General features: G+C 41.7%; 1 protein-coding gene across 1 annotated transcript in view; it reads right to left on the reverse strand.

The window, feature by feature from the left end:
* Positions 1–5,690, reverse strand: part of LOC139446792 (adhesion G-protein coupled receptor G4-like) — a 36,323-nt gene extending 30,633 nt beyond the window's left edge. The window contains exon 1 of the mRNA XM_071228122.1: positions 5,639–5,690. Within this exon, the coding sequence (XP_071084223.1) occupies positions 5,639–5,690 (52 nt within the window). The remainder of the gene's footprint in view (positions 1–5,638) is intronic.
* Between the last annotated feature and the right edge of the window lie 7,910 nt (positions 5,691–13,600).

Here is a 13,600-nt window from a genome sequence, read left to right on the forward strand (position 1 = left end):
ACCTTCCTATCCATACATATCTACCCACATTACTTTACCATCCATGCATATCTACAATCATCACCTTACAGCTGTTGTTTAGTATATTGTCTTAAAATATTGCCAAACACCCACCAAACTCCCAGCGATTTTCACTCTCTCGCCATTAGACTGTACGTGATTGTATAACTCCACACAAACATTCAAAGCACGTAGCGAAAAACATGCAACTTGTCAACTGTCATCGAAAAAAACAGGAAAACCGTACGCATAAATGTGCAGCGCATTCCCATGCCATTCCCAAACTTATGCATATCCGTGAATCTTTATCACAGATATTGAAATGCGTATATTAGCTTAAACAAACAGACGTGGGTGCGGTGACACAGACGATGTGTCTAAATCTAAATATCTTAAAGACTTTTTTCAGGACATTGCATCTGACTTACAGACGTAATGATATTACGTAACGTCCGTTGTTTAGCTCGAAGTGTTAATCCCACTGCGAACTGGTTTACCACCAACGGTCCTATATTCCTTTTCAGCACAGCGTAAGATACCTTTTTACACTATACCAGTATACACTAGTCCCACAAAGCCCACTGTTTACAACGTCTACGTACATCTGTGTTTCAAATTGCCCCAAGACAGGCTCTATTCTTCTTTGATGGTGACAGCAAGAGGCGTGATTGTGACAGAGTGATGGTCGGCGTCTAAAGGCATCACTTGGGCAGGGTGAACCCGATCCATCACCGGCACCCGGGGACAGATTTACTGGTTATGAAGCATGGGAGTTTATGTAGATCCACGCTGTCGGATTTCATACTGTGTTGCTGACTTCGGCCGCTCTGTCTGGATATACATCATAATGAATGACGCGAACGTCAACTATTTGTCTGGAGGAAAGAGATTTCTCTGTACTTGTTTTGTGTCGGGTTCTAGTATCAACGGGTTGGACTATACATTATTTTGTCGTTTTTTTCAGTATTCCGGATAAAAGGGATTTCCAATATTTGTCTGGATTAACGGGTTTCTAGTATTTGTCTTTATTAACCAGGTTTCACTCAACATGTTCTTAACGTTTTCCCCGTATATGTCCAGATCTGCCTTAACGCGTTTCTCGTAGTTGCCTTGACTATAGGGTTTTATAATACCTGCTGACCCGTGAAGATTCGGGGTAGAATAGGTCTTCAGTAACCCATGCTTACCTTAAAATGTTACTATGCTAGTCGTAAGAGGCGACTAACGGGATCGGGTGGTCAGGCTCGCTGACTTGGTTGATACATGTCATCGATCCCAATTGCGTGGATTGATGCTCATGATATTAACCACTGGATTGTTTGGTCCAGACTCGATTATCTTCAGACCGCCGTCATATAGCTGGAATTTTGCTAAGTGCAGCGTTAAGTAATAAACAAGAACAAGACAAGTATAATACCTGCTTCATTAAGTTTATGTTGAATAACGGGTATTATACTAGTGTTTATTATATGAATAGCTATACTTGATTAATGACTCATTTTTACAGTATCTCCTTGTAAATATTCAGGTTCCCGGTATTGATGTTTCCAGTATTGAGGTTCCAGTATTAAGGTCCCCGGTATTAAGGTCTCCAGTATTAAAGTTACAAGTATTACGGTTTCTAGTATTGAGGTTTCAGGATTAAAGTTCCAAGTATGAAGGTCTCCAGTATTACAGTTGCCAGTACTAAGGTCGCCTGTATTAAGGTTTCGAGTATTTTTGTGGATCAAAAGGTTGTCACAATACTTCGATTCCACTAATGTGAACTACACTAACTGTCTATATTCATACTTGAGGTATTGAGGTTCCCAGTATTAAGGTTTCCAGTACTGAGCTTCCAGTATTAAAGTTTCCAGGATTAAGGTATCCAGTAGTGAAGTTCCCAGTATTGAGTTTCCAAATATTAAGGTTCACAGTATTGAGGTTCCCAGTATTGAGGTTTCCAGTATTGAGGTTCCAATATTGAGGTTCCAGTATTAAAGTCCCAAGTATTAAAGTTCCAAGTATTAAAGTCCCAAGTATTAAAGTTCGCAGTATTGAGATTCCCAGTATTAAGGTTCCGAGTGTTGAGTTTAAAGTATTAAAGTCCCAAGTATTAAAGTTCCCAGAATTAAAGTTCGCAGTATTAAGGCCCCAGTATTAAGGCTTCCAGTGTTGAGGTTCCCAGTATTTTTGTGGATTAAAGGGTTGTCACAATATTTGGATTCCACTAATGTGAACTACACTAACTGTCTAAATTCATACTTGAGGTATTGAGGTGCCCAGTATTAAGGTTTCCAGTATTGAGGTTCCCAGTATTGAGGTTTCCAGTATTGAGGTTCCAATATTTAGGTTCCAGTATTAAAGTCCCAAGTATTAAAGTTCCCAGTATTAAAGTCCCAAGTATTAGAGTTCGCAGTATTTAGGTTCCAATATTGAGGTTCCAGTATTAAAGTCCCAAGTATTAAAGTTCGCAGTATTGAGATTCCCAGTATTAAGGTTCCCAGTGTTGAGGTTCCAGTATTAAAGTCCTAAGTTTTAAAGTTCTCAGTATTTAGGTTCCCAGTATTAAGGCTCCCAGTGTTGAGGTTCCCAGTATTTTTATGGATTAAAGGGTTGTCACAATACTTGATAATAATGTGTATTCATACTTGAGGTGCAACCCCATACGTCTATTTCAGTGTGATCCCCTGGCACTGACACGGCAGGCCATACTTAATGTTAACGTCAACCACAGTTGTGTGTGCTAATTGTTTGTATTTTATTGCACCATTTGCCGGTTGGTCACGCAAAAAGCAACGTGACTTGGGTGAAGGTGTATGCCTGCATAATATGCAGGAAACATATGGATAATGAGACGTCCGCCCCTCCCCCACATAGAACCCTAACAGGAGGCCTCGTCTTTAGAGGCCACTTCAAGCAGTATAGCATTTGCCATTATATTTTCAAAACAATTTGGTAGAAGTTTGTTTTATTCTGATAGTGACTCGGAAATAATTTACTTTATGTTTGTAGTAATTGAAACCAGTAACATAAAGAGGTAGAAAGTATTTTTATCAAAAATTAAAATATATGTTCAAGTTCTGAAATATACAGATAACACCTTCTACTTGAAGTTAAATTTCAAGCAAAACTTCTGTAATGCGGGACCGTACCAAAATTTAGCGTGCACGTTTTTTCTAAACGTCGGATCATATTTATCTCGGTCGGAGATGAAAAATTATTTTTATTGTCTCCTTAAACAGTTGAGTTTACAGGAACCTCCTCAGTTTGACGGTCTAGAGGTAGAGCGTCCGCCCGGAGAGCGGAAGGTCCGGGGTTTAATCCCCGGCCGCGTCATACCAAAAGACGTTAAAAGATGGTACTTGTTGTTACCAAGTCTGGTGCTCGGAATTAAGGGGCTAAAACAAGGACTGGTCGGCTCGGAGTCAGTATACTGTGTCTGAGTGGGGTATTCATGTTAAACTGCGGCATGGTATCTCAGTGTGCTAGCACTATAAATCGGCATCAGTCTGGACTAGTACAAGCAGCCACACAAACACACACACGTACATGCACGTCGCTATATAAGTGCAATAATCTTGGACGCGACGTTAAACCCCACCTCACCTCACCTCACCTCCTCAGTTTGACACCACGGTTGTGCGTGGTGACTCAACGGTGCATTTGCCATTTTGCCTGAATTTCATTGTACTTATTTATTGGTCACTGCTCACTCTCTACCTACTGTGTGCGCTTTTTGACATGACCCCTGTGCTTATAGAAAGACGGTAACTGTTAATCCCCTGCAATGTGGCTGCAAAGTGAGGATAAATCAGTTTATAGCTGGAGGAATAATGTCATTGTCGTTGATACCGAATGTCATTTACAACACCCTCGTGTCCACTGAATCTGCGATATTTGATAACATGCTGGTGGTTTTTGTGCTCGACCAGAAGCACCTGAAACAACGTTTATCCGACGTCACATCTTAACGCTGTCAGTCGTTATGCAGTTCATGCAATTTCATAAACTCGTCATGCTCCAGGCAGCTGTGTAACGTACTTCCGCCATCGCAACATGTCGTTACTGGGGTATGGTCATGCCTCTTGGCTCTGATTAGAGAATGAATGATTGACAATATGCGCATCACGTCAAACATTTTTATTCCAAGTATCCAGGAAGGGCCCAGTTATTTGATTATACGAATATGTTATATCTATTCATGTCAGCGTGATAGAGCGGTGCCCATTACGAGTAATTACAACCTAAACTATTTTGACAGGTCAATGATGAATATCGAGAGTGGCCGGTAATGTCTGAATCATCATTAAAAAAAACATTAGAGGTTACGTTTTACGTGTGCCACATTTCCAAATTTGACGCATCAGTGACAAAAATGATGTCAGATGCAATTCTAAATTTCGACATATACCATACGTTTCCGTGTTTATTCAGGTGAACAATTGACTTGTCTTTGCATGTGTTTGTGACGGTACCATCGGTTGGGCAGGATACGCTCACCTTTTCACGAACACCTGGTATCCTCACTATTTGAAACTGATTCATAAGCACATACTCGTGATAAAGTCGGAATCGTACAGTCGACTCTGCTTGATGTAGAGATTTCTATTATTATACATTAATCATAATACAGAATAATAAGTTTTGGTCAGGCCGTCGTACAGTAGGACGCGCCTTACTAGGGTGACTGGGGCGGTCGGGTAGCCTAGTGGTTAAAGCGTTCGCTCGTCACGCCGAAGACCCGGGTTCGATTACCGACATGGGTACAATGTGTTAAGCCCATTTCCGGTGTCCCCCGCCGTGATATTGCTGGAATATTGCTAAAAGCGGCGTTAAACATACTCACTCACTCACTACTAGGGTGACTGGTGTCTTCTAGGCCACAGACAGTGGGATCTGACTATTGCCTCATGATCAAATTAAGATGCAAAGTGAGGAATCAGTGACTGTTGTTGTACAGCTGATACCTATATCTTAGTGACCTGTAAGTAATAGGACCCGTGAAGATCCGGGTTAGAATAGGTCTTCAGCAACCCATGCTTGCCGTAAAAGGTGACTCTGCTTGTCGTAAAAGGCGACTAACGGGATCGGGTGGTCAGGCTGGTTGACTTGGTTGATGCATGTCATCGATCCTAATTGCGTGGATCGATGCCATGATATTTATTACTAGATTGTCTGGTCCAGACTCGATTATCTTCAGACCGCCGTCATATGGCTGGAATATTGCTGAGTGCGACGTTAAACAACAAACCAACCAACCAACTGTAAGTAATAGTGTTGGTCAGTAAACATTAAGAATGACCAACGCCGTCGGGCAGGATGGCGCACAATCAGTCTGGTAACCAATTGTAACCACCCCACCCATTGTAGCCGACATGCACTAGGATGGTTTGACCCTGAAACCACTAGGGGACACATATGTTCCATTTGCATTGTTAAGTGAGAACTTTACATTCCTCCAATACAGTATGTGATGATGATATCAATGTAGTTCTAGCTGTTCAGTTATGACGGTATTGCATGAGTTGTAGATTTATACCTGTTGTTTCTACAGGCCCCCATACCTTGACAAATATGCTGCCATCAAATTCAAGTTTGAATTATAACCTGGTTTATTTTTATTCCTGTCAAGGCGTTGCGCCCCGTCATCACTCACCCAGGATCTGGAGGAGGAGGGCCGCGGTTTCTAGCGCTGTAGAGTGCAGCATACCTTCGTGGAGGGAAGACTCATGTCACTCACCTGCAATACAGGCGTTAACAACATATTACATACACAATGTAAATAATATATAGCACATAATCTTATATAAACACTGTATACACAATGTAAATAGCACATATATATATTTATATAAACAATTATATATATATAACCCGCCTTGGGGGGAAATAAATTTCTAAGCGGGGCAATGCAGGCTGCACGTGTATTTCTGAGAGGCAGAATAAATCCCCTTATACCACCGTTCAATGCAAAAAGCCGCACGCTATTCCCGTGTCAATGGAAGTCACGTGACATACCACAAGTTAACCTCAGCTCAATGAATTTTGAATTGGTGTTAATACTTTTATACAATGTCACATTAAAACATGTCGATAAGATACATTCGTTGTGGCAGGATCACTCGGGGTACATTGGGATTTATGCGTCCCTCGTTAGGAGCCTCCTGCTCGTGAGAGACAGACAGACAGACAGAGAGTACAGTCAACAAAGATGTTGTGCAGTTGTCGGCCTTGGTAGGACGTCATTCAGCCGTCTTTGAATCTCGTCCGAAAGGTGCTCAATGGGATTTAAATCGGGGCTGAGGGCAGGCCACTGCATGATTCTGATGCCATTCTGCTGGAGGAAGTCTCTTGCTGCTCTCGCAGTGTGGACATGGGCGTTAGCATGCAGAAGCTCGTGGTTGCGGCGACGTGACAAATGAGGTATGGCGTGTGGTCTCAAGACTTTATCAATGTACCGAACTGCTGTAACACCATTGCCTCGCCCTGGTCCGATGTCCTGGAAGACCACGGGGCCGACCCTCTGTGCAAGACCAATCCCACCCCACACCATGATGCTCGGACCACCCAACGTGTCCCTCTCAACAACAGAAGCATCCGAATAAAGTTCCCCACGGCGTCGCCAGACTCTCTCTCCCATCGGCTGTTTCTTTTTCCACTACTGGTGGCGCCAATGCTGTTTCTGTGTTGCCCACTGAAGACGGTCCCGGCGTCAGAATGGGCCCTCGGTATGGCCTGTGACAGTGGAGGTATCTGCTCGTCAATCGTCGACGCACGATGTCCGCACTAATGTGTCGCTGGTGTGTCCCCACGGTCTGTCGAGCAGTTTCCGCAGCAGTAACAAGGCGATCTTGAAGATGGTGTCGCACAATCTGACGATCCTGACGTCGGGTGGTGACCCTTGGTCTTCCACTACGTGGTCGGTCATCTGTAGTGTTGGTGGTCTGGTACCGTTGCTGGAGCCTGTATGCGGTCTTTCCGTGGCGGTTTGTCCAGCTTGCAATCGTCCAAGGGCTTGGTGTCGCTGATTTTTTGGTCAATCTTGGCATGTGGTAGCAATTCAATAACGAATGAATGTTATCCGATCTGGGTGGATTTTTATGGGGCAAGAAATGGGGAAACGCATGTGCATTTCGGGACACCATGGCCGCGATCGGTTTTATTGTCATCGCCTTTTTTTTTTTAACATCAAATTCATTTTTCCGGACAAAGTTATGTTAAATTTTAGAAACTTAGACAAAAATTACCCAGATAGTTAAATGACAACTTTTCATGCAATGTTACTTGGGGTGACGTTTCTTTTGCGGTTCAGTATATATATCTCTCTAGATAGAAATTCAATAACGAATGAATGTTATCCGATCTGGGTGGATTTTTATAGGGCAAGAAATGGGGGAACACATGTGTATTTCGGGTTACCATGGCCGCGATCGGTTTTATTGTCATCTGCTTTGGTTTTTTAACATCAAATTCATTTTTCCGGACAAGGTAATGTTAACTTTTAGAAACTCAGACAAAAATTACCCAGATAGTTACTTTTCATGCAATGTTAATTGGGGTGACGTTTCTTTTGCGGTTCAGTATATATCTCTCTCTATATATGTAAATATATGTATATATATAGATATATATGTATATATATTGAAGACAACATAGATGTATATATATCTCTATATATATCTCTCTCTATATATGTAAATATATATATTTATATATAGATATATATGTATATATATTGAAGACAACATGGATGTATGACAACATCATGTAAATAACATAAATATATTACAGATATACACAATGTAAATAACTTGTATCTATGACACATATACACAATGTAATAACATGTATGTATTGGCGTATGAACACACGAGAACCAACTTCCAGTGTAATTCCTCGGGGAAGCCCTCGGGGAGGAAGCGAACACCAGGTATGCATTTCTGTTGGCCTTCTGTCGCTCTTGGTCATAAACCGCTGCATGCCGAGACACTTCTGCAGAACTGACGCCGCCAGGCTGTGATGTCGTGGTGGCTTTTTTGCAAGTGTCGCGTAAATGTGTCGGATGCTCTGAGTCACCCACTAGGTTGCAGGTTACTAACCCACGCATCTATAATGCCTTGACCTGAGCTCACGACCTCAAAGAGGACTTGGTGAGTGATCGAGTTGGGTTTAACACCACTTTTAACAGTATTCCAGTTATATCACGGCGTGTCAGCTTAATGTGGGAGGAAAGCCCGAAGTTATGCAGGTTTCAGACGTTTACCACTTCGGAGAAAGTGCACGGGTATGGTGCTGACAAATCTAGAAACATAATTCTAACCCACAATCATAGGTTTCTGGTGTGCCCAAGGGACGCAACTCTGCGGTGCGAATCGTGTCCCCCAAAGAGGACTTGGCTATGTGTGTGTGTATGGTGTTTTGGAATATTGCTTCTGCGGAGGAAGAATGTGAAGTTTTCGTAGAATATTTTGTAACAGTATTCAGTCAAATTATATCACAACGTGTCAACTTAACGGTGAAACCCAGGATCACGTGTATGTTGCGGACAAACCTAGACACATAATCGGGGCGAAACAGGATGCAAACCCATGATAATATGGAATTGCGGCCCCTTAGACGACTATGCACCGGAATTCCATCTCCAGCCGAATCATACAAAAAGACGTTAAAAGATGGTACTTGTTACCCTGCCTCGCTCTCGGCATTAAGGGGCTATAACAAGGACTGGTCGGCTCGGGGTCAGTATACTGTGTCTCAGTGGGGTATTCATGTATAACTGCGGCATGGTATCTAAGTGAGCTAGCACTTTAAATCGGCACCAGTCCGGACTAGTACAAGCAGCCACACACACATGTGCATGCACGTCGCTATATAAAGGCAAAAATCTTGGACGCGACGTTAAACCCCATTTCACCTCACCTCCGTAGTGTTGAGCATGCCCTTTGTAAGTGGCCTTCTGATACAATCACTTGTGTTGTTCTACAACCATTGCAAATTTCCACCTGTGTACAGAGATCCATGTGTCACGAGACATGTAAACAGACGTGTATGTATCATTACAAGTATACAAGGTATAATAAAAATACTGGCGATTGGCAAGTTGTAAAAAAATCAAAGTGATCATTTAAGATTATTTTCAACCCAGCTGTTTCTCTCAGGAGAAAAAGACCCGTGAAGATCCGGTGTAGAATAGGTCTTCAGCAACCCATGCTTGCCGTAAAAGGCGACTATGCTTGTCGTAAAAGGCGACTAACGGGATCGGGTGGTCAGGCTTGCTGACTTGGTTGATGCATGTCATCGATCCTAATTGCGTGGATCGATGCTCATGATATTAATCACTGGATTGTCTGGTCCAGAATCGATTATTTACAGACCGCCGTCATATAGCTGGAATATTGCTGAGTGCGGCGTTAAACAACAAACCAACAAACCAACCAAATCTCAGGAGAAAAGGACAGGGCCACCATTCCGTGATAATTTACTCTGTAGGGACGGCCTTGCTCATTTATTTTCTTACGTCATATGTCGCATTACGTTGACAAAAAGGACCGTACTTGGTTTAAAAACTTCATCAATTCAATATAAAGTGAGACTTTCAAATTTTACGGAAAATAAATTGTTGCAGCAAATCCATACCAGTGTGAGATTATTCCCATCTAATAATATGACTATCTAGATTTGCTTGTGAAGAACAGCTATTCGTGGCTAATAGTTATACCATATCTGGGGCGGTCGGGTAGCCTAGAGGTTAAAGCGTTCTCTCGTCACGCCGAAGACCCGGGTTCGATTCCCGACATGGGTACAATGTGTGAAGCCCATTTCTTGTGTCCCCCGCCGTGACATTGCTGGAATATTGTTAAAAGCGGCGTAAAACCATATTAACTCACTCAACTACCTTATGCCATATCTTGGGAGTTAGTGAGGCTTTCATTCAGTACAAATCAATATTAAAGCGACAATCTATAAAAACAACGACCGCGTACGCCAAGAAAACCACGCCTCGGAAGCGGAATGGAACCCAGTTCTCCGACTGAACGAGTCAAAGCGGAAACCACTAGGCCATCCTCATCTGCATGCGTAGACTTTTTTGGATGTTTTGGCTTCGATTTTTTTTTTTGTGCGGCTATACACTGTATTTTAAATGAAACAATTTTAGTATTATATTTCTCATGTTTACCATAATTATATACACCACAAAAGTGTGTTAAAGATATCGAATATACATTAGGCTTTGTCAGGCCAAATGAGCGTTATGAAATATAAACAAAGAAAGTAAATAAATGTCCTGTTCCCTTTTGAGCTATGCTATACAACACCAGTTCTGGTGTTTTGGCGAAACGCAATCATATCGACGATGCACGGAGGGACAACGAAAGAGATATTTACGTGCGTCATCTCATTGCCGTGCAAGTCATAAATCAACGTTGGGTGGACTTGATGTCTCTGTGCTCAGTACCAGCCAGCTCACGACACAAAACCAGCAGACAGCGAGAACAGTTAGGTGGACTGTAGTTGCAGTGGCAGATATATGCACCATTTGACACAATGTGCGTCAGATGTGGAAGGCATCTTTTGACACATTGTGCGTCATTTGTATACGGCATCCTATGACACAACGTGAGTCAGTTGTATGTGACATCCCATGACACAATGTGTGTCAGCTGTATATAGCATCCTATGACACAACGTGAGTCAGTTGTATGTGACATCCTATGACACAATGTGTGTCAGCTGTATATAGCATCCTATGACACAACGTGAGTCAGTTGTATGTGACATCCTATGACACAATGTGCGTCAATTGTATGTGGCATCCTATGACACAATGTGCGTCATTTGTATATGGCATCCTATGACACAACGTGAGTCAGTTGTATATGGCATCTCATGACACAATGTGCGTCAGATGTGGAAGTGATCTTTTGACACAGTGTGCGTCATTTGTATACGGCATCCTATGACACAACGTGAGTCAGTTGTATGTGACATCCCATGACACAATGTGTGTCAGCTGTATTTAGCATCCTGTGACACAATGTGCGTCAGCTGTATATGGCATCCTATGACACAACGTGAGTCAGTTGTATGTGACATCCTATGACACAATGTGCGTCAGATGTGGAAGGCATCCTATGACACAATGTGCGTCAGTTGTATATGGCATCTCATGACACAATGTGCGTCAGTTGTATGTGACATCCAATGACACAATGTGCTTCAATTGTATATGGCATCCTGTGACACAACGTGCGTCATTTGTATATGGCATCCTATGACATAATGTGCGTCAATTGTATATGGCATCTCATGACACAACGTGCGTCAGTTGTATATGACATCCTATAACACAATGTGTGTCAGCTGTATATTGCATCCTATGACACAATGTGTGCTAGTTGTATATGGCATCCTGTGACACAATGTGTGTCAGTTGTATATGGCATCCTATGACACAATGTATGTCAGCTGTATATGGCATCCTATGACACAATGTGTGCTAGTTGTATATGGCATCCTGTGACACAATGTGTGTCAGTTGAATATGGTAACCTATGACACAATGTGTGTCAGCTGTATATGGCATCCTGTGACACAACGTGCGTCATTTGTATATGGCATCCTATGACATAATGTGCGTCAATTGTATATGGCATCTCATGACACAACGTGCGTCAGTTGTATATGACATCCTATAACACAATGTGTGTCAGCTGTATATTGCATCCTATGACACAATGTGTGCTAGTTGTATATGGCATCCTGTGACACAATGTGTGTCAGTTGTATATGGCATCCTATGACACAATGTATGTCAGCTGTATATGGCATCCTATGACACAATGTGTGCTAGTTGTATATGGCATCCTGTGACACAATGTGTGTCAGTTGAATATGGTAACCTATGACACAATGTGTGTCAGCTGTATATGGCATCCTGTGACACAATGTGTGTCAGTTGTATATGGCATTCTATGACAGAACGTGCGTTAGGTGTGAATGGCATTTTGGATAAAGCAGGGCCATAAAATAAGCGCGGAATGGACCATGAGCAACTATGTGTATTTAAACGTGTCATCAACAAGGCATTTCCTATGAATGTTTTGCGGCAGACAGTAAATGAAAACGACTACTGTTATTGTCAACTCAATTGTCAGCCGTACACACCAGCCTCTTCTCAACAGAGAAATACACGAATGTCTATTTGATATGCACTGTAAAACATGGCACTGATGCATTTAGCCACATTATTATTATTCCACCGTTTGATGTAGGTGTATAATCATGTATATCAATCATCATCATAGAAATGTAATGCGTAATACATGGCCTTTCAATTTGATTGATTGATTGGATGATTGATTGATTGATTGATTGAACTGGATATATGCATACCCATCCTTCTTTCTACATACAGTGAACAATATCAATAATACATCGATATCTATGTGTATCTGACATAAGAAAAACAATGAGCCTTGACAAACACCTTCAAATCCTTTCAAACTGGAGCAATGTTTGTCCGAGCTGATACAGATATGACATTTAGGAGAATCCAGCACTCACATTAAGCAGATTAACAGAGCGAACGTTGTAATAACAGTATCAAATTGAGAAAATTATGAGCGCATATTTCACAACGATGAACGTACAGAAGGACAGTAAATGCCTTTATGCTACAAGTCTGCATTTTTGTTCAACAACTTGACTTATTTGCATCAGCATTGAGTCACAAAGTTTCCAAGGCCAGTGTTGTCAACATTAATGGGACAGACAACAAACAAAACAGTTCTTAAAGATAAGGAGGAGAATTTACTGATGTCAACTGCTTTATTATCAGGTGATGAAGAAGTAAGCATATACTCCGAAACGTTGTGTTCCTCACAATAAAAAAGTTGACGTCCATACATTTTCTTCCTTATAAGTATCACTTCTAAATACCTTACTAAGACTTAATTCTTAAAGATGCTTGCATAAGTCTGTCAGGAACGACAAGGGGGTGATTGTAAATATGTCCTATGGCATTTACGCAAGTTTTCTATCATGTTTAATTACTTAAGGAAAAGTTAGTTTCCAGGAGTGACTAAGTTGAATGTGCTGTATACGAGGGTTGGTTAAAAAGTTCTAAGCCTGACTAACTTTCAACTATGGTCATAACAAATTGGACTAGTCAGTGTAGTACATTGTTTGAGTAGGTCATTGCAAGTGTATTTGGTTTGTTGGGGACGTTGGTGTATTAGTGACAGCCAGTTGAAAGTGATAGGGGTCCAAATGGACACAGAAATGGAAAAATGTGTTTGACTTCCCCAAGAAATTCATGACCTCATGTCACAAGTGTATGGGGATAAGTACCCCAGCTATTCCACACGTTGGGCAGCTATGTTTAAGTCTGGGGGAATAAACCTTGATGATGACCCAAGGTCTGGACGTCCTTCAACTTCCGACAATGAAGATTCAATCAAGGAGATAGAAAAACGTACACTGTCAGATAGACGTATTACCATTGCTGAACTTCAGGAAGACACAGGTCTAAGCCATGGATTCATTGAAACTATTATTCCTGAAAATTTACAGATGAATAAGATATCTGCTCGTTGGATGCCAAAGTTTCTAAATTCTG

The sequence above is a fragment of the Haliotis cracherodii genome, unplaced genomic scaffold (assembly GCF_022045235.1).
Source record: "Haliotis cracherodii isolate W230 unplaced genomic scaffold, xgHalCrac1.p SCAF_6, whole genome shotgun sequence".
In the NCBI taxonomy this organism is placed as follows: domain Eukaryota; kingdom Metazoa; phylum Mollusca; class Gastropoda; order Lepetellida; family Haliotidae; genus Haliotis; species Haliotis cracherodii.